The sequence below is a fragment of the Scardinius erythrophthalmus genome, assembly GCF_964197995.2.
Source record: "Scardinius erythrophthalmus genome assembly, chromosome: 3".
Taxonomy (NCBI): domain Eukaryota; kingdom Metazoa; phylum Chordata; class Actinopteri; order Cypriniformes; family Leuciscidae; genus Scardinius; species Scardinius erythrophthalmus.
The window spans coordinates 30,517,514-30,536,138 of NC_138223.1; the positions used below are offsets into that span (position 1 = coordinate 30,517,514).

Sequence of the window (18,625 nt, forward strand, 5' to 3'; positions counted from 1 at the left end):
GTTTTTTAGGCTACATCATTAATATTTAATTTAAATTATGTTTTCGTAATTACATTCATAAACAAATAATAATAATAAAAACACAATATTTGGAGTCTTTAGACAAGCTGCACTGCAATCAAATAATTCATTCATTTTAATGGTTTATGGGAAAATTATTAACAACAACAATCTGTAGCACGCCCTACTACCCAGGGGGCAAAACACCTGTTTTTTAGGAAATCAGACATGGGCTGCTGTAAAAGGTTGTCATATAAAAATGAAATCTATGATGTCTGAGGATCACAACCTGGGTGGCCAACCCGGTCAACAAGCTGCTGGAAACTTGTAATTAGGGTCAAAACAATGTTACCTCAAATTCGGCTTTAACTCCCAGAATCACCCAAACATGCTAAAACGGTTTAATTATATTCATGAATCGTGAGCCATATCTTCCTGATACTTTATGCTAGAAACAAACTGAGCACACCTTTAGAAAGAGTGGAAGATAAGCTTTCATCTGATGCCTTGATTGTACATGTAATTAGAATGTAAGAGTTAACAATGCCTCTTAGTTCATAGGTGGGCAAAAAAAAAGAGAAAAAAATATTGAACATTCCATTTGTAATCGGTAGCATTCTTTTCCCTTTGTTGTTGTTACAATAAACAAATTACCATGTAAAGTTAACTTTTACTGGATGAAATCATATTTTGATTTTTTTTTACTAACCAGACAGTCCTCATGGCCCATAACACATTTAGAGGGAATTCAATGTCAAGCCTATAATAGCCTGTCAATTCAAACAAGATCCAAGAAAGAAGTTTACCAATAACTGTGTTAATTGTATACTGCTCTGTTTCTGTATGTACAGTATATCGTTTGCATATTTATGCAATATCAATTATTTGTATTGCAATGTCTATTTCTAATATTCTTTCACAAGTGGGATAGCTTTATTTATTCTATTGAAATAAAAAAAAGGGATTTGAGGATTTTGGGTTAGGCTGGTTACTGTTCAATCCAGGTGTTTGGAGTGTGAGACAAAGGTATGCTGAAAGACTAAAACACACAGGAGTCATGTGTGGAGTAGGTTTAAAAGTATTTACTGATTAAAACTGTTACATTAAGTAGCAATTTGTACCAAAAAAAAAAAAAAAAAAAACGAAACAGACAAACAGATTACAATTCAGGGTGATAGCTAATTTCTGTAATAATGTTTATACAATTTGTTTAGCTGTTTCGGAATCACTGCTGCTGTCGCTGCTCTAGTGTTTCAGCATGCTGTATCACACTACACCCCTGGCAGCGGCATCCTATGTAGCAGGAGCAGTTCTTCTGACAACCTTTAACCAGAGATGGGCACAAATACATCAAAAAGTATTTAATTAAAATACAAGTAATTTGTAATTTGAAAATACAAAAATATATTTTTTACAGTCTTCTGTAGTGTAAGTGTGGCGTTAGGTACATGTAAGAGTCTAGAATATTGCAATATTATTGTTTAGTGCAGAAGATGCGCTTTTAACGTACATGTTGCCACATACTGTCATAATAAAAGATAATTACGCATATAACACTATATTTGTATTATTTAGACAAAAATTAGTTAACGCTGCTGTGAGCGTGTTTCTAATAGCGCGGCTGTGACAAAGTTGACAACTTTCTTTCTTCCGACTGCCATTATCTATTTTTTTACTCTTTTTGAAAGTTGTGAAAACACTGTTGTGGCGTTTTTCTTTTGCTATTTGAGCAAATTGGAACACAAAAATATATATTTAATGTAGTCTTTCATTCACTGCTATAGAAGTTAACCCAACTATGATGCCTTACACTTCTGAGAAACCCAGAAATGTGAACAGGGTCAATAGGATGTGTCACATCACGTGATTTACTTGCCAAAAACTGTGATAGGCAATTTGGTAGTCCTATTTGTATTTTATGTCTATGGTCCTAGGGATAGTTCACCCAAAAAGGAAAATTAGCCCATGATTTACTTACCTGACGTCATCCTAGGTGTATATTACTTTCTTCTTTGAGAAGAATACAATCAGAGTTATATTAAAAAGTGTCCTGGCTCTTCCAAGCTTTATAATGACAGTCAATGGGTATATTTTTCATCAAAGTGCATCTGTCCATCATATGTGCATCTGTCCATCATAAAAGCGTATATATCCATCATAAAAGTGCATCTATCCATCATAAAAGTGCATCTATCCATCATAAAAGTGCATCTGTCCATCATAAAAGTGCATCTATCCATCATAAAAGTGCATGTGTCCATCATAAAAGTACGTCTATCCATCATTAAAGTGCATCTATCCATCATAAAAGTGCATCTGTCCATCATAAAAGTGCATCTATCCATCATAAAAGAGCATCTGTCCATTATAAAAGTGCATCTATCCATCATAAAAGTGCATGTGTCCATCATAAAAGTGCGTCTATCCATCATTAAAATGCATCTATCCATCATAAAAGTGCATCTGTCCATCATAAAAGTGCATCTATTCATCATAAAAGTACATCTATCCATCATAAAAGTGCATCTATCCATCATAAAAGTGCATCTGTCCATCATAAAAGAGCATCTGTCCATCATAAAAGTGTCTATCTATCATAAAAGTGTGTCTATCCATCATAGATGTACTTTTATGATGGACAGATGCACTTTTATGATGGATAGATGCACTTTTATGATGGACAGATGCACTTTTATGATGGATAGATGCACTTTTATGATGGATAGATGTACTTTTATGATGAATAGATGCACTTTTATGATGGATAGATGTACTTTTATGATGGATAGATGCACTTTTATGATGGATAGATGTACTTTTATGATGGATAGATGCACTTTTATGATGGATAGACGCACTTTTATGATTGGCACATGCACTTTTATGATGGATAGATGCACTTTTATGATGGATAGATGCACTTTTGTGATGGATAGATGCACTTTTATGATGGATAGATGCACTTTTGTGATGGATAGATGTACTTTTATGATGGACAGATGCACTTTAATGATGGACAGATGCACTTTTATGATGGATAGATGCACTTTTGTGATGGATAGATGCACTTTTATGATGGATAGATGCACTTTTGTGATGGATAGATGTACTTTTATGATGGATAGATGCACTTTTATGATGGATAGATATGCTTTTATGATGGATAGATATGCTTTTATGATGGACAGATGCACTTTTGTGATGGATAGATGTACTTTTATGATGGATAGATGCACTTTTATGATGGATAGATATGCTTTTATGATGGACAGATGCACTTTTATGATGGACAGATGCACTTTTATGATGGATGGATGCACTTTTATGATGGATAGATGCACTTTTATGATGGATAGATGCACTTTTATGATTGACACATGCACTTTTATGATGGATAGATATGCTTTTATGATGGACAGATGCACTTTTATGATGGATAGATGCACTTTTATGATGGATAGATGTACTTTTATGATGGATATATACGCTTTTATGATGGACAGATGCACATATGATGGACAGATGCACTTTGATGAAAAATATACCCATTGACTGTCATTATAAAGCTTGGAAGAGCCAGGACACTTTTTAATATAACTCTGATTGTATTCTTCTCAAAGAAGAAAGTAATATACACCTAGGATGACGTCAGGTAAGTAAATCATGGGCTAATTTTCCTTTTTGGGTGAACTATCCCTAGGACCATAGACATAAAATACAAATAGGACTACCAAATTGCCTATCACAGTTTTTGGCAAGTAAATCACATGATGTGACACATCCTATTGACCCTGTTCACATTTCTGGGTTTCTCAGAAGTGTAAGGCATCATAGTTGGGTTAACTTCTATAGCAGTGAATGAAAGACTACATTAAATATATATTTTTGTGTTCCAATTTGCTCAAATAGCAAAAGAAAAACGCCACAACAGTGTTTTCACAACTTTCAAAAAGAGTAAAAAAATAGATAATGGCAGTCGGAAGAAAGAAAGTTGTCAACTTTGTCACAGCCGCGCTATTAGAAACACGCTCACAGCAGCGTTAACTAGTTTTTGTCTAAATAATACAAATATAGTGTTATATGCGTAATTATCTTTTATTATGACAGTATGTGGCAACATGTACGTTAAAAGCGCATCTTCTGCAATAAACAATAATATTGCAATATTCTAGACTCTTACACGTACCTAACGCCACACTTACACTACAGAAGACTGTAAAAAATATATTTTTGTATTTTCAAATTACAAATTACTTGTATTTTAATTAAATACTTTTTGATGTATTTGTGCCCATCTCTGGTTAAAGGTTGTCAGAAGAACTGCTCCTGCTACATAGGATGCCGCTGCCAGGGGTGTAGTGTGATACAGCATGCTGAAACACTAGAGCAGCGACAGCAGCAGTGATTCCGAAACAGCTAAACAAATTGTATAAACATTATTACAGAAATTAGCTATCACCCTGAATTGTAATCTGTTTGTCTGTTTCGTTTTTTTTTTTTTTTTTTTTTTTTTTTTGGTACAAATTGCTACTTAATGTAACAGTTTTAATCAGTAAATACTTTTAAACCTACTCCACACATGACTCCTGTGTGTTTTAGTCTTTCAGCATTTAGTTGTCAGTACCTTTGTCTCACACTCCAAACACCAAGATTGAACACTAACCAGCCTAACCCAAAATCCTCAAATCCCTTTTTTTTATTTCAATAGAATAAATAAAGCTATCCCACTTGTGAAAGAATATTAGAAATAGACATTGCAATACAAATAATTGATATTGCATAAATATGCAAACGATATACTGTACATACAGAAACAGAGCAGTATACAATTAACACAGTTATTGGTAAACTTCTTTCTTGGATCTTGTTTGAATTGACAGGCTATAGGCTTGACATTGAATTCCCTCTAAATGTGTTATGGGCCATGAGGACTGTCTGGTTAGTAAAAAAAAAATCAAAATATGATTTCATCCAGTAAAAGTTAACTTCACATGGTAATTAGTTTATTTTAACAACAACAAAGGGAAAAGAATGCTACCGATTACAAATGGAATGTTCAATATTTTTTTCTTTTTTTTTGCCTACCTATGAATTAAGAGGCATTGTTAACTCTTACATTCTAATTACATGTACAATCAAGGCATCATATGAAAGCTTATCTTCCACTCTTTCTAAAGGTGTGCTCAGTTTGTTTCTAGCATAAAGTATCAGGAAGATATGGCTCAGGATTCATGAATATAATTAAACCGTTTTAGCATGTTTGGGTGATTCCGGGAGTTAAAGCAGAATTTGAGGTAACATTGTTTTGACCCTAATTACAAGTTTCCAGCAGCTTGTTGACCGGGTTGGCCACCCAGGTTGTGATCCTCAGACATCATAGATTTCATTTTTATATGACAACCTTTTACAGCAGCCCATGTCTGCTAAACCCCCTTTGCCCCCTGGGTATACACCGCGTTCATTTTACATAAGTAATAAATCTTATGTGGAATACAGGATTCTGATTAGTCCGGTGGCTTTTTTTTTTTTTTTTTTTATTGCTTTAAACAACAGAATGATACAACATACAACTTTAGAGCCAGGGGAGCAAATAAAACACACACACACACACACACACACACACACACACACACACACACACACACACACACACACACACACACACACACACACACACACACACACACACACACATATATGAAAAAATAAATAAATAAATAAATAAATAAATAAATAAATAAATAAATAAATAAGTCCGGTGGCATTGAGCTGTCCATAATCTATAAATTGGCAACGCAAGTTGGATAACTCATTACCGCCATCTAATGACTACAAATGATTACTACGATTACCGTCTGTTATTATATAAAAAGCCCTCTCTCGGACAGCGTTGATTTTAAAGTATTATCTAGAAAACGAAAATATCGATAAGAAAAACAACGCACATGTAAAATACTCAAAGAGTTTGATGAGAGAAAACCTAAAATAGAGGAAGAATAGCCTATTCAGAATAACAATGAGCTTTATTCGCCATTTACGCTCGCATACAGAATAAATTACATTTTTTAAAACAATCTTTCAGCACCAACACAGACACAACATCTAATCAAATAATACGGATTATACTTCTAGTAATAATAACAATAATAATATTACGTGGTCGCGTCCTCGTAAAACTCAATTTCCCATAAGCCCCAGTCGCACTACACAATATTGCGTCATGGCGTAAACGCCATTGGCCAATTCCTGGTGGGTCGGCCATATTGGAATTTGAAGTCTGCTATACTGTGAGCAGGTTGGCAGGCTCTTAGATTATATCTCTCAAATACAGCTATATTTTATCCGTGTCCGCAGCGTCAGAGCCTGGCATTGCACCAGAGACCCTGCTGTTTGTGGACGGAGCGCTGTCTGTGTATTCCGTGGGTAGAAATGAGTCCTACAGACGCCAAACGCGGAGCGAAGCGCAGGAAGAATAAGCGGGGCGGCGGCGCAGGGAAGGCCGGAGCTCCGCCAACACCCTCCAGCGGCACTGCGCACGGAGACCCGAGCACCATCCCCAGCCTCAACGGAGAGGTGAGGCGGCTGGGGCATGCGGGGTGGTTGATGGTGCATGTGGGTGTAGTTTACTCCAGATTCCATGATATTGGAGGCCTAAGAGAAGCCCCTGTAGCTGATCTCACGTTTACATGGAGCCTGAGCTGAGCTTCACTGATCTAGAGCTTTAATCTTACACATTTCCTGGTCTGATCTTCGAAACATGAGAAGAAAACTGCGAGGACGTGTGGAAAGCACATTAAGAGTGATTTTATGCAACGGATGTGGAGGTTTGAGGGATTTTTGTCGCTCTGAGAGATGTGAAGCTAACTTGTCAAGCGCTGGGCAGTTTTAGCTGATGTGTTTACAAGGTGTTCTTCAATAACCATATGATTTGTATCAACCTTCCTTGCAGTTGATGAAAAGCAGTAAATGTATTCTTGAGGCTGAAAATATCACTGTTTATGAACCGCAGTCAACAGTAATGTAACCATGTCTATAGACAGATCAAATGCTAAAGTCCACCGTTTTTTGACATTTAAGTTCAAAATATCCCCTTACACGTTTCTTTATTTATTCTTTTTAGCACAGGTTCTGTATTTAAAACTTTATGTATTGCGTTATTAAATAAAATAGAGGTAATAATTCTCCTTTCTGAACTTTCTGGCAGTTGTGTCAAGTATGATCAAACCGGAAGTGCTTGAAAATATTCAACCGTAAATGTCAACAAAGGTTGTACTGTCAGTCAGTGGTTTTAAATTGAGACTTGTACAAAGTTTGTGATTTGGACGTAAAGGTAATGTGATGTATCATCACTTAGCACAGTTAACTCTTAGTATGTACCATATTTATAGACATACACACACGCTTACCTCAGTTTATCAGCTGCTTTCCTCTCGTTCGAGTTGGGTATTTATGCAATCCAGCCTGAGAAGTGTCATGGGATGAATAGGCCACTATAGTGTCCAGGGCTTTGTCAGAGACTTGTTCTTTCTGGTGGTATTCCTCTGTTTCCAAGGAAACTACATATGTAGCTTAACAAGAGTATCCGACTGTATAGACATAAGCAAGCAAAAGCGACCATTTCATCTCTGGACAGAATAATGGCTATTTTGCTTACAGTGCACAGATTTCAGTGACAAGAGGGCAAACCGTGAGGTTGTCTAACTGTCTGTGATTTCTGAATCTGACTAATGACATGTTCTCTTAGGAGTTTAGGTCTTATGTGAATCATTTGTTGCAATATTTCTTTTCATGGTATAATACCGCCAAACAACCTCTGGTTAACTCCGGTAAAGCTGTTTGTAATCTACTGCACAGAGCTTGTTGTCTCAGGAATTATTGTGACATTTTTGTGTTTAACTAAGCACATGCTCAAGACATCACATTCTCCTATTCCAGATAGCAATTTTGGTTAAAACTGAAGTGAGTAATATATATATTTTCTCAAACAGATTTTCCAAATACTGCCATTGGTCGACAGACAGCTATTGGTTAAGCCAATGTGTCTGTTGGTCAACAATTGGCTCAGGCTAAATGTTGTATCTGCATTTTAAACTGAGATGAGGAAGACATTTTACCATGAAAAATGTCACTCATCAGCTTCAAAGCGGTTTAATTTCTTTTGCAATGTAATATTGTGGCCATGGCTGTCTGTATTTTCACAAGCACTGATTTATTGAATAGTTGATAACCCGCTGGCTATTCTAAATAAAAAATGAGGATTCTTTTAACAGCCACATATAACAGCTCTGACATTATTTGTGAGCTGCTGCAAATTTATTTTTATTTATTTATTTATTTATTTAGGTTTATTAGGACATTTAATATTACTGGATAGCTGCATTGTCTAGTTTTGCTTCAGGACACAGATTTTAGAATGGGCATCAAGTGACAACTCCACACTAACATTCTTTATTGTTTATTCTGTGCAAAAGTGAAAAAATAGGATTTTTGTTGTTGTTGTTGTTGTTGTTGTTGTTACTGAAAGTGTATTATTGAATTGTAAATGTCTTATTTTGATGGTTTCATGCCAGTAATTCACCATGTGGAGCAAATTTTGCTCTGTAAAAATCATTTTTATCCTCTTTTAATGTAGTCTGGTTTGTATTTTCTTTGATTTTGCATAGTTCATGGGCATATCATTACACCTGTCCATGTTGTCACTTGCATAACTTGTCTAGCTTCTACTAAGTGACAGATGAATTTATGCCAAAATATTATAGTTTTAACATCAACAACAAAATATATTGAAAGTGTTTTCTCTTATAATTTTGCTGTCTAAATGCATGATTGTTTCATTAGTTGCATTTTATTCTTTGCATTGCTCTATCATAAGACCCGCAATCCATTTTGAGTTGTGACTCATCAGTTGAGAGGACCTTTGGAAAATCAAGTACATGTAGAAGTATTACTTTCATCATATGTCATCTTCACAGAATTATTATATAAAAATAGGTGTTCTGCTACTGTCAGCGGTTCATTCGGGGTCAGCCTCTATCCAGTGGAGATTTAACTCTGCTACATGGTGCTGCAAAAGGTTTTTTTTCCCTTGCATTTTGACAGCTACGAGTAGTGCATTTAGATGGCACTCTTTTAGCTTTGAGCTGAAGCCGTAAACAACACCGTGTATGTAATTACATTATTGTAATAAGTTTATAACCTTGAGCCTGGAATGAGTTGATTTATCGCCGGCTTTCTCTTTAGGTCCCGTTGAATGGCGCTCCACAGTTTTCAGAAGGGCCAGTAAACGCCGACTTCTCTGGAGTCCTTCAGGTAACAGGCAAATCTCTCACTTTGGAACACAGCGCTCTGTCGTATTTGCATTTCCTCTGTGCGGTAGCCGGTAGCACAGCTGTGATTTCCTGAAAGTCTGATCCGGTGTAAGTTGAGTTAGCCTACTTGAAGTTTTGAAGCGTTATTCTAGTCTTCTAGAGTGTTGAACCATTGATCTCCTGTAGCGGACGACCATTAGTGCAATTTGAGAATAATCCGTATGGGCAGTTTACGTATCTAGCAGAAGGGAAAGCTGCTTCCTCACAGTTGATCTGTTTTGCTGTCTCTTATGCAGACCCCGTTCACTTTCGGGGTGAACCAGAGGGCACCCTACACCACTGGTGACCGTTGCCTGCTGTGTCGCAGCGAGCGCAAGGATGCCGTCTCCCAGGATATTGGAGGATCCAGTCAGAATGGCACATCCCAGTCACCCAAATCTTCCAACGCCCTTCAGTTGCCTCTGTACGTCTGCTCTGACTGCAAACGTACAGTGGAGAAGGACGATCGTCAGCCCTCCCTCGACCAGTCTCTGTTGGTACGTTCCTTTAACACTTGCATGTTTCTCCTCTGCCTCTAGTCTTAAAAAACATAATTGGGCAAATAATGAGTCTGAATTCCTATAATTAACTTGCTAATATTCAGCTGAGTCAGAGAAATTTGAAGGAAGTGTTGATTCGCTTAGTATTTTTCCCTCATTGAAAAAGGTTTACCCCTAAAGCAACCAATAGTACCTCTCCAGTCATATTTTAGATAAGGAAAGATATGCATAATTTTACATGGATGGAGCTGCCTCGTGTTGAGATCACATGACCAGCCAAATACTACTTGCTTTATCTTGGTAAACCCCATTTTGTTTGACATCTGATGAATTGTGCCGTTTGGAATCTGTGTAAGTCTAAGATGGCTGTTAGGATTGAATAAACAAACAAAACATTTATTTATATCAAAACATTTAAGACAGATACTTCTCATAATAATGTAAGATACACTTTTTACCCTTTGCAGCTGTGTGTTACCACCAACATCCAATGTTGTATTGGTTTCGTTAGTAGTTTCATTTTCACTCAGCATTAATTTCACAGGCAGGTAGATGTACTGTTTTCCTGTTGACATGTTTTTGATAAAGATGTTTTTAGATCAGAGTCATAAAGTTGTCCCCCAGTTGCACAAAATTACTTCATTTATTAACAGTCGGATGAAGGGATGGGCGATATACCGGTAGACATTTTGGACTATCATCTCTATTGCAATTATGCTCACGTGACTTTGCTGTGCTACGCAGTCACAAGAGTTTATCTTTTGCATGCGTTTTTAAGTATTGTGGTTTTTAGTTTAAGTGATTTTAAACCATTTAAGTGCAGAATGCAACAAAAGACCACTCATTTTGCTATATGCGTGTGATGTTAGAGAGACGTTCTCATCGCTGTTTGAGAGACAAGCTCAATTGAAGGCGCTGCTCATAAAGCGTGTGAGAACTGAACTGAGTGCGTTTTGCAGATTAATTGGGCTTGAATGGATAAAAACACTTATGTGTCAAAGTAAACAGTTGAGAAAGAAAACGCAAGTAGGCTATATTGGATCCATGCAGTCGATCTTAAACTGACAGCATCCAAATGTACCTGCTGTCGTTCTTAATGTTAATGCAAATGGTGACAACAAGAATTTTCAATGGTATCAAAAATTTCGATATTGTTTTGAGCTATATTTTAAATTACATGATTACAGCTCCATTTTAATGGCTGTATAGACTTCAATTTAAGGTGGAGATTGGATTAGCAGAGAGACATTACCTTGTTAGAGAGCTCAGGGTATTTGAAGGACAGGGTTAGGTATTTGCTACCAGAACTGCACGCCCCCCTGCAATACCTCTGCTGCCCACAGTTTTGGAAGCTCTATTTTAGAGTATGTGCTGGTTGCTGCTTATGATTGAATGAATGGGACATTTATATAGTGCTTTACTATGTCCTATTGTACACGCCTGGATTACGTGATGGCAGCCACAGAACAACGGCGCCGGTGCGCTCACCACACACACCATCTATAGGTGGTGATGGGAGAGAGTGAAGGAGCCAGTTGAGTGAATGGGGATTATTTGGAGGCTATGGGTGTATTCACACCAGGAAAGTCCGCTAGTTCACTTGCTTTGGTCCGGACCAAATACAATTTTGATTTTTTGTTTGTTTGTTGTGGTTCGCTTTCACACTGCCTTTTTTGCAAGAAAACCAAAATTTGAGTATATTGGTGCCTTTACAGCCTAGAAGTCCCCATCACTATACTGGGGCGTTAGGACCCACACAAACCACAGGGTGAGCACCCCCTGCTGGCCTCACTCACACCTTCTCCAGCAGCAACCCAGGAGGTCTCCCATCCAGGTACTGACCAGGTTCAACCCTGCTTGGCTTCAGTGGGCAACCAGTCTTGATATAGTCTTGGCTACAGGGTGATATAGCTGTGGATATGGATTATCTTTCCTTTTTTTTATTATTATTTCCCTTGTTTTTTTATTTTATAGAGAATGTGCATATGTTGGTGTGCTTCAATTCAATTTAAATAATTGTGCTAAAATCAGAATCACTCTTTCCCACAAATTTATGGTGGCTGAACTTTCATTGCTTCCGTAGTTGTTGTTGTTTTAATTGACATTTTAATCAGGCTAAGTAAAAAAAAAAATCCGCTTGTCCCGGACATGCAGTTAATGTCGTGCACTGTTTATAATTGTTTACTAATGTTTTTGACTCCTCAGGTGCTTAAACATTTCAAAGCCACAATGTACAGAACATCACACAAAGATATAGAAGAAAATTTATACATGTTGAATAAATAAAACTAAGAAATGACATAAATAACTGCTGAAAGACCACACTGCAGACAGGATTTGCATTTCACATGTCGGCAAATCAAATTAAATCGGCTAAATTGCCTGTGTGAGCACGCTCTAAGTACAGTGCAACATCAATGCACCAAAAAATAATAAACAATTAATTTACAGAATTAAATTAGAACAGAATATACTTTTCTAATAAATAAAAATACAAAACGAAAGAAGTCAGAATCAAGTCGCAAGGACTATTTTGCAGAACAAATGTGTGCAAAATGCCTAAAGTGCAGGGGAACAAAATACAAGCCACAAATAGTTAAATAAGATAACCCTGAGTGATCAATAAATAACATTAAAATAAAGAAATTATTAAATTAACGAAAGTATAGCCAGAATTGTCAACTTTGTCTTTTTAACTGCAGAGATAACAATAAACGCTAAACTGGAGTGGCAGTCTTTTTAGCTAAACATGTTCACAGCATCCAAAAATAATATTAGAACCGGCTGACATGTTTTGAAATCACTTGTACCCTACCTGATCGAAAGAAAAAAAATCTAGTCTTTCACTCTGTCTGTGTCCGTGTGAGTATTTTCAAAATGTGTGCGAAAAACGCTTAATGTCCGAAGACAGACAGATAAAAGATCAAATTCTGTACTTAACTTATTAATAAAGCATACTATATAGCCTACAGAAAAGCAGATGAGCCCAGAATATGAACACTTCGCGTTTAATTACACGTTAAGCATTTTCCTCCCATAGAAAACCGTTATTATAAAGAAAACGCGTTGCGTTTATATTCTGCGCTCATCTTCTTTTCTGTACATAACTTAGTATGGTCTTTACTGAGTTTGGTCTTTTAACATCACTGTCTTAATATACATTAAGTCACATTAAAGTGCCCTTTAAGCGTTTTAAAAGAGTTTTTCACATTAAGCGTTTTAGAATGTCCTGAGGAAAACTTCTGGCTGGCAGAAGTGCAATCATGGTTTTCCTGATGCTAAATCCAGCCTTGAAAAATATCCTTTCTAATGGTGTGCATCCACACTTTAGATTTTCTTATCCCAGACATTGTTAAAGATTTAAATCCCTGCGGCCAAGATGCTCTCTGTTGGTCACAGATCGTGGAAAGTGAAACTTAAATCTGTTACAGGGGAGGTTGGATTTATTCACGCACGTTAAAAATATTTATTAAAAGCTTCTTTCTTTTCACATTTTTATTTACAGCATTATCATAATAGGCTGTATATTACCTTATTGGCAGAAAACTGTTAGTTAGATGTGAAATCAGACATTGAGCACCCCCATATAGCCAAAATGGCATGATCCCGTTGCATAACACCTCTGCGAAGATTTGACCGTGAGATTGGTGGTCGAATACGGCTCCTCCTATCGAAGCATCAGATTTTCGACTATTCGGGGTCACCCCAATCAAAATATATTTATATATATATATATATATATATATATATATATATATATATATATATATATATATATATATATATATATATATATATATATATATATATATATATGCATAAAGAAATAATTGGTGATACCTAATTCTTTTCTTGTTCTTCGCCAGAATCAGGACTTCTTATTGCACCTGCCGGTGGGTAATGGCGGTTTGTCCCAGGAGCCCTTGGGTCCCGGCAGCAGACTGACAGTCGGTGCTCCTACACTGCCTGCTCCAGATCTCAGCTCTGCCCTCACCGCAGATACAGTGTGTAGCTGTGAGGCGTGTTATGAGCGGAGGTATGTCCTGCATCAGTCCCAACTAGTCTGTTGTTTGACTGATCAGTCTACTTAAATGTATTTGTATTTCATCATCTAAAATGACTTGATTGTGGTTGCTTTGGTTAGGGAGATCACGGCTGAGTCAGAGCGGGAGTCACAACAACTGCAGAATCACTGGTCTGAGGTCAGATACCTGGTCCGGTGCATTTACCGGCAGACTGGGACTCCGCTGGCTGATGATCAGGATCAGCCTCTAGACCGGGACAAAGAGAGCATGAAGGAACTCGTTGACAGGTATTCTTTCAGAATGAATTTATCCTAAGAAACGATACAGTTGTTTAATTATGTTTTTATCTAAAGGATTGAGCCAGAACAAATCCATCTAGCAGTTTTTGGGAAAGGACACAAAATAGCACTGACATTAAGATAACTATCAGAGTTGTTAAAACAATTCAATCATGTGGTTGCCACTGTTAGTGATTTTAGCTTATACTATTTTGTTAATCACAGCCACACATGTTCTCTCCAATTTCAGCAAACCCAAACACACAAAATGATTCACAGACAGAGCTCTTTTCTCTGTCTGGTTTTCTTATTGGTAAAAAATTTCTAATTGGTTTCTTATTTCTTCTTTCTTCCTCTTTACACACCCTTGTGCTTAACACAGAGACAGGTGTGATTTCTCAGATTTCTTATTTCAGGGATATTTCTCAGATAATGAGGTCATTTTATGCGTAGTGTTCCAGAAAAAAGGCTGATTCGACCACATTCGTCTTTATAATTATCTTCATACTTCATACTTCATACAGTACCGTTCAAAAGTTTGGTGTCAGTAAGAATTTTTTTCATTTCAGTTTTTACATTTTGAAATAAATTAATACTTTTATTCAGCTGGCACTCATTCAATTTTCAAAATTGACAGTAAAGGGTTCCATAAGAGTTCCATTTCAGATAAATGCTGTTCTTTTTAAGTTTCTGTTCATCAAATAATCCTGAAAAAGTTTATTACGTTTTTCCCCCAAAACATTAAGCAGCACAACTGTTTCCAACATTACTAATAAGAAATGTTTCTTGAACACCAAATCAGCATATTAGAAAGATTTCTGATGGATCATGTGACACCAAAGACTGGAAATATTATATTAAATTGAAAACATTTATTTTAAATTCTAAGAATATTTCCCAATATTAATGTTTTTTGATCAAATAAAAGCAGCTTTGGTAAGTATAAAACACCTCTTTTAAAAACATTTTTAAATGGGTGTGTAAGTAATGTATTGCACAAATATTTTATAAACAATCAGGTTTGCTACAAATAGTCTTTATCCATCACTGGGATGTGTTTTATGTACAGGTTGTGTGTTTTATGTATTGTAAAATTGGTGTATTGCAGGCTCTTAGCTTTTTTTTTGACAATGTGAAAATGACAATGTGCACTGTGGTGTTGTGAATATGCCAATCCTATGTGATAAATAATAACTAGGGCTGTTAATGCTTGCGATCGATTCAAATTCCTTATGTGAACGCAAATAAATTACTGAAGCACGCAAAATTGCGTCATTAACGTAATTTGTCACGCAGTTAGATGATCTTAGAATTCGAGAGCATCTACAATGGTGCAAGACCCTGTAACACTGTTTGCGATCAGATCATTTTAAGCCTCTACACTCCAGGAAAGTTGTAATTCCAGTAATCCAGTAAGCAAATTAATTTAAACGGCACTAATGTAAAGAAAACCAGGCGGATTACTTCAGAGAGTTCAGGGAGAATAGAGACTCACGTTGCATTTTCAGTGAATTATTCATTCCTGTTAGGCATGTGACGGTATACAATTTTCATGTTGCAATAATTGCTCAAGCTCTTATGACGTTATACAATATTATCACAATACTGAAATAAGTTGCAAAAAAGTGTCATACTATAACAGGTTTAATAACTTTTTTCTTATAACAAAAATACACTTTACTATAAGTAAATAATAGTAAACAAGGAGCAATAGCGACATATGTTACAGAAGTTATTATTATTTAATAGCATTAGTTAAAAAAATACAACTGGTCATTGTTAGTTCATGTTAGCTCAGGGTTTTTTTAATAATTAAATGTTGAAATTAAGTATTTTTCATTTTCGGTTTAACTAATGAATTAACTAATGTTAATTAATAGAGTCTCATTGTATAAAGAATCAGAACATTTTAAATCAAAATCTAGGGCATGTTGTAGTCCAGATTAAAATGTAAAAGTGTTGGAAAATAAGTAGCCTATTAATTATTTGGTGCTTTGAACACCATTACGAATACAAAAATCTGAATGGCTGTTTAAAACACTTAAATACTGTTCAGAAATAGAAAGTATAACAGCTGCTTTGTTTACGGGGGTTACGGCTGCATTTCTGATGTTCCATCAGCTTCATCTGCTGTCATTGAAAGTGCATTTCATTCACTCGTTCCGCCATGTTCATCGTGCGTGTTGGGCTTGTTTACAAGCGCACATGTCTCTTTGACGCTGCACACACACAGTGTTGTATATTTTAACTGGTTGATGGAAAAGTATTCTTAAAATGAATCCTAAAAATCGGAATAATTTGTAATAAATAATTATGCATGGTATTTTAAAGTGCCCACGATAACAAAACAGTGCATGTTCATTATCGTGATATATCGTATTACCGTATATCGGCATATATACCTAATGTAATTATAAATGTAAGAGTGTTTTGCTTTAAAACACGAGCTCTGTCATATTCTGTGATTGTTTCTGAAGAGCGCGAGCCCCCACGCAACAATCTGAGTCTGTGTGAAATACAGGCTGAACGGAACTTCAAAACATCCCACCGCTGTATGGCCAGATGATACGCAAAGCAAACTACATTTCTCGGCTTGGTAAAGCAAACCAGCGTCTCACTAGTGAAGTTTTGATGGATGAGTATTGCAATTAAGGTAAAAATGAATGCGGTGACGTACAGGAGTCGTACAGCAAGCACGCATGAGTCCGTTATATTGATGCGCAAATTCCTGTTCAAGATCGCAGCTTGACTTATCTGAAATATAAACAAGCTCTTTGCTGTTGCGCTGGCTGTACACATACTATATACACTGTAAATTCTGAAAAGGTTTTTTTCTGTAATGTTTTTATTTTTATGAATGGGTGCTCTGGTTTTTATTAATAAAATGGACTTATATCATTTTGTAATTTGGTTTCCTTTTGGAGTCTCCAAGTGTCCTTTTTCGGAAAGACCATGAAAAAAGCTTGTAGAAAATACAGTTTTGTCAGAATCATCCTTCAATCTGATGATTTACTTAGCTGGGTATAGCAAATGATGACAAAATTAACGTGTTTAACAAGACAAATGTTGTATGCCTAAATTTCAAGATAAGTGTGCGATTTTAATCGCGATTAATCTCACAAAAGGGTGCGCGTAATTGCAATTAAAAAGTTGAATCTATTGGCATCCCTAATAATAACACATTAATTATTCTACTGGACGGTACTTGGAATCTCTCATTTCTTTCCCCAAAGTCTCACCTTGCTTTCTCTTTATTTAGGCTTTGTGAGAAGGATCCCTACCAGTTGTACCAGCGTCTGGAACAGCAGGCAAGAGAGTACGTCTTAGAGATGAAGGTGCGTCTGCTCAAACACCTGTCCACAGGCTCAAAGGCACCCGGTGCAGCGGCTCAAGGGCCTCCGCAGGCCCACCAGTTCATCTCACTGCTGCTAGAGGAGTACAATGCGCTTTGCCAGGCGGCCCGCACCATCAGCAGCTTCCTGCTCACCCTGGTGTGTTGATGCAACCGTATTGTACATGCATACATGTACATGAGTGTGGATAATGATAATCCGTTTAAGCTCAAGCATCAGCATGACCTACTACTAGCCCTGTTCTTCCTTTTCAGGAGAACGAACATTTGCAGAAGTTCCAAGTGACATGGGAGCTCCACAATAAGCACCTTTTTGAGAACTTGGTGTTCTCTGAACCCATCTTGCACAACAGTCTACCTGCCTTAGTGGCCCAGCTCAGGTATGGTCTTCAGTTAAAACTTTATCATTCTTATAGCATTTCTCTGTCTGTATAGGATGTCATTGGTGTGATTTTGTTTAATAGGCAGGGCACGGCATCCCATGATTCATACAGTGAGGATATGTACCGTACACTCCTGGAGAGATACCACCATCTGGACCAGGAAATGAGTGCAGTGGCTCTTGAATGGCTGGAGTGTGAGAAGAGGATTGATGACTATGTTGATGAGCAGGTATATTTCATTCGTAATGTGAAAGTAGTCTTACTGAACTAAGTAATCGTTTGTGGCTCTCAAGGCTGATCTTGCATCTAATGCCAGTTTTTCCTGTTTGCAGTTGCTTTTTAAAGTTGAAGGTCAGAATCTCACAAATCAAAGGACAGAACCACATAAGTCTTTAATTAATAGAAATGTAAGTTGCAGCACAAGTCACTCATTATTCGTTAATAATTTTCATACATGACTTTTGAGTGGAGCTAAACGAGTTTCTACATTTATTTTTAAAGATGTCTTTAAGAACTAAGCAGCGGATGCTCAAAGAAGACGCCGAGATCTTCAAGCAGAAAAGATTTTTTGAAGAGCAGGTAAGATTTCCTCCTGGTCTGATTGACCCTTTGTTCTTATTGAGATTAAAAAAGGTTGTTGAGGTAAATGAACTTAAATTACAGTCTGCATGTACAGTGCATTCTTGAAAACTAATGGAATTATTGATTGAATGTGTTCCTGAATAACATGAAAATTCCCC

The 18,625-nt window shown here is 36.6% G+C and overlaps 1 protein-coding gene across 2 annotated transcripts in view; it reads left to right on the forward strand.

The window, feature by feature from the left end:
- The first annotated feature begins 6,251 nt into the window (after window positions 1-6,251).
- fam193a (family with sequence similarity 193 member A) overlaps window positions 6,252-18,625 on the forward strand; it is a 36,000-nt gene continuing 23,626 nt past the window's right edge. Inside the window, exons 1-10 of one of the 2 annotated variants that reach the window (XM_081361573.1) lie at window positions 6,252-6,573; window positions 9,241-9,309; window positions 9,605-9,844; window positions 13,714-13,883; window positions 13,992-14,159; window positions 17,410-17,641; window positions 17,758-17,882; window positions 17,967-18,114; window positions 18,218-18,292; window positions 18,387-18,464. In XM_081361573.1, the coding sequence (XP_081217699.1) occupies window positions 6,430-6,573; window positions 9,241-9,309; window positions 9,605-9,844; window positions 13,714-13,883; window positions 13,992-14,159; window positions 17,410-17,641; window positions 17,758-17,882; window positions 17,967-18,114; window positions 18,218-18,292; window positions 18,387-18,464 (1,449 nt within the window). In that variant the 5' untranslated portion in view covers window positions 6,252-6,429. The remainder of the gene's footprint in view (window positions 6,574-9,240; window positions 9,310-9,604; window positions 9,845-13,713; window positions 13,884-13,991; window positions 14,160-17,409; window positions 17,642-17,757; window positions 17,883-17,966; window positions 18,115-18,217; window positions 18,293-18,386; window positions 18,465-18,625) is intronic. The other variant, XM_081361574.1, reaches the window with a different exon arrangement.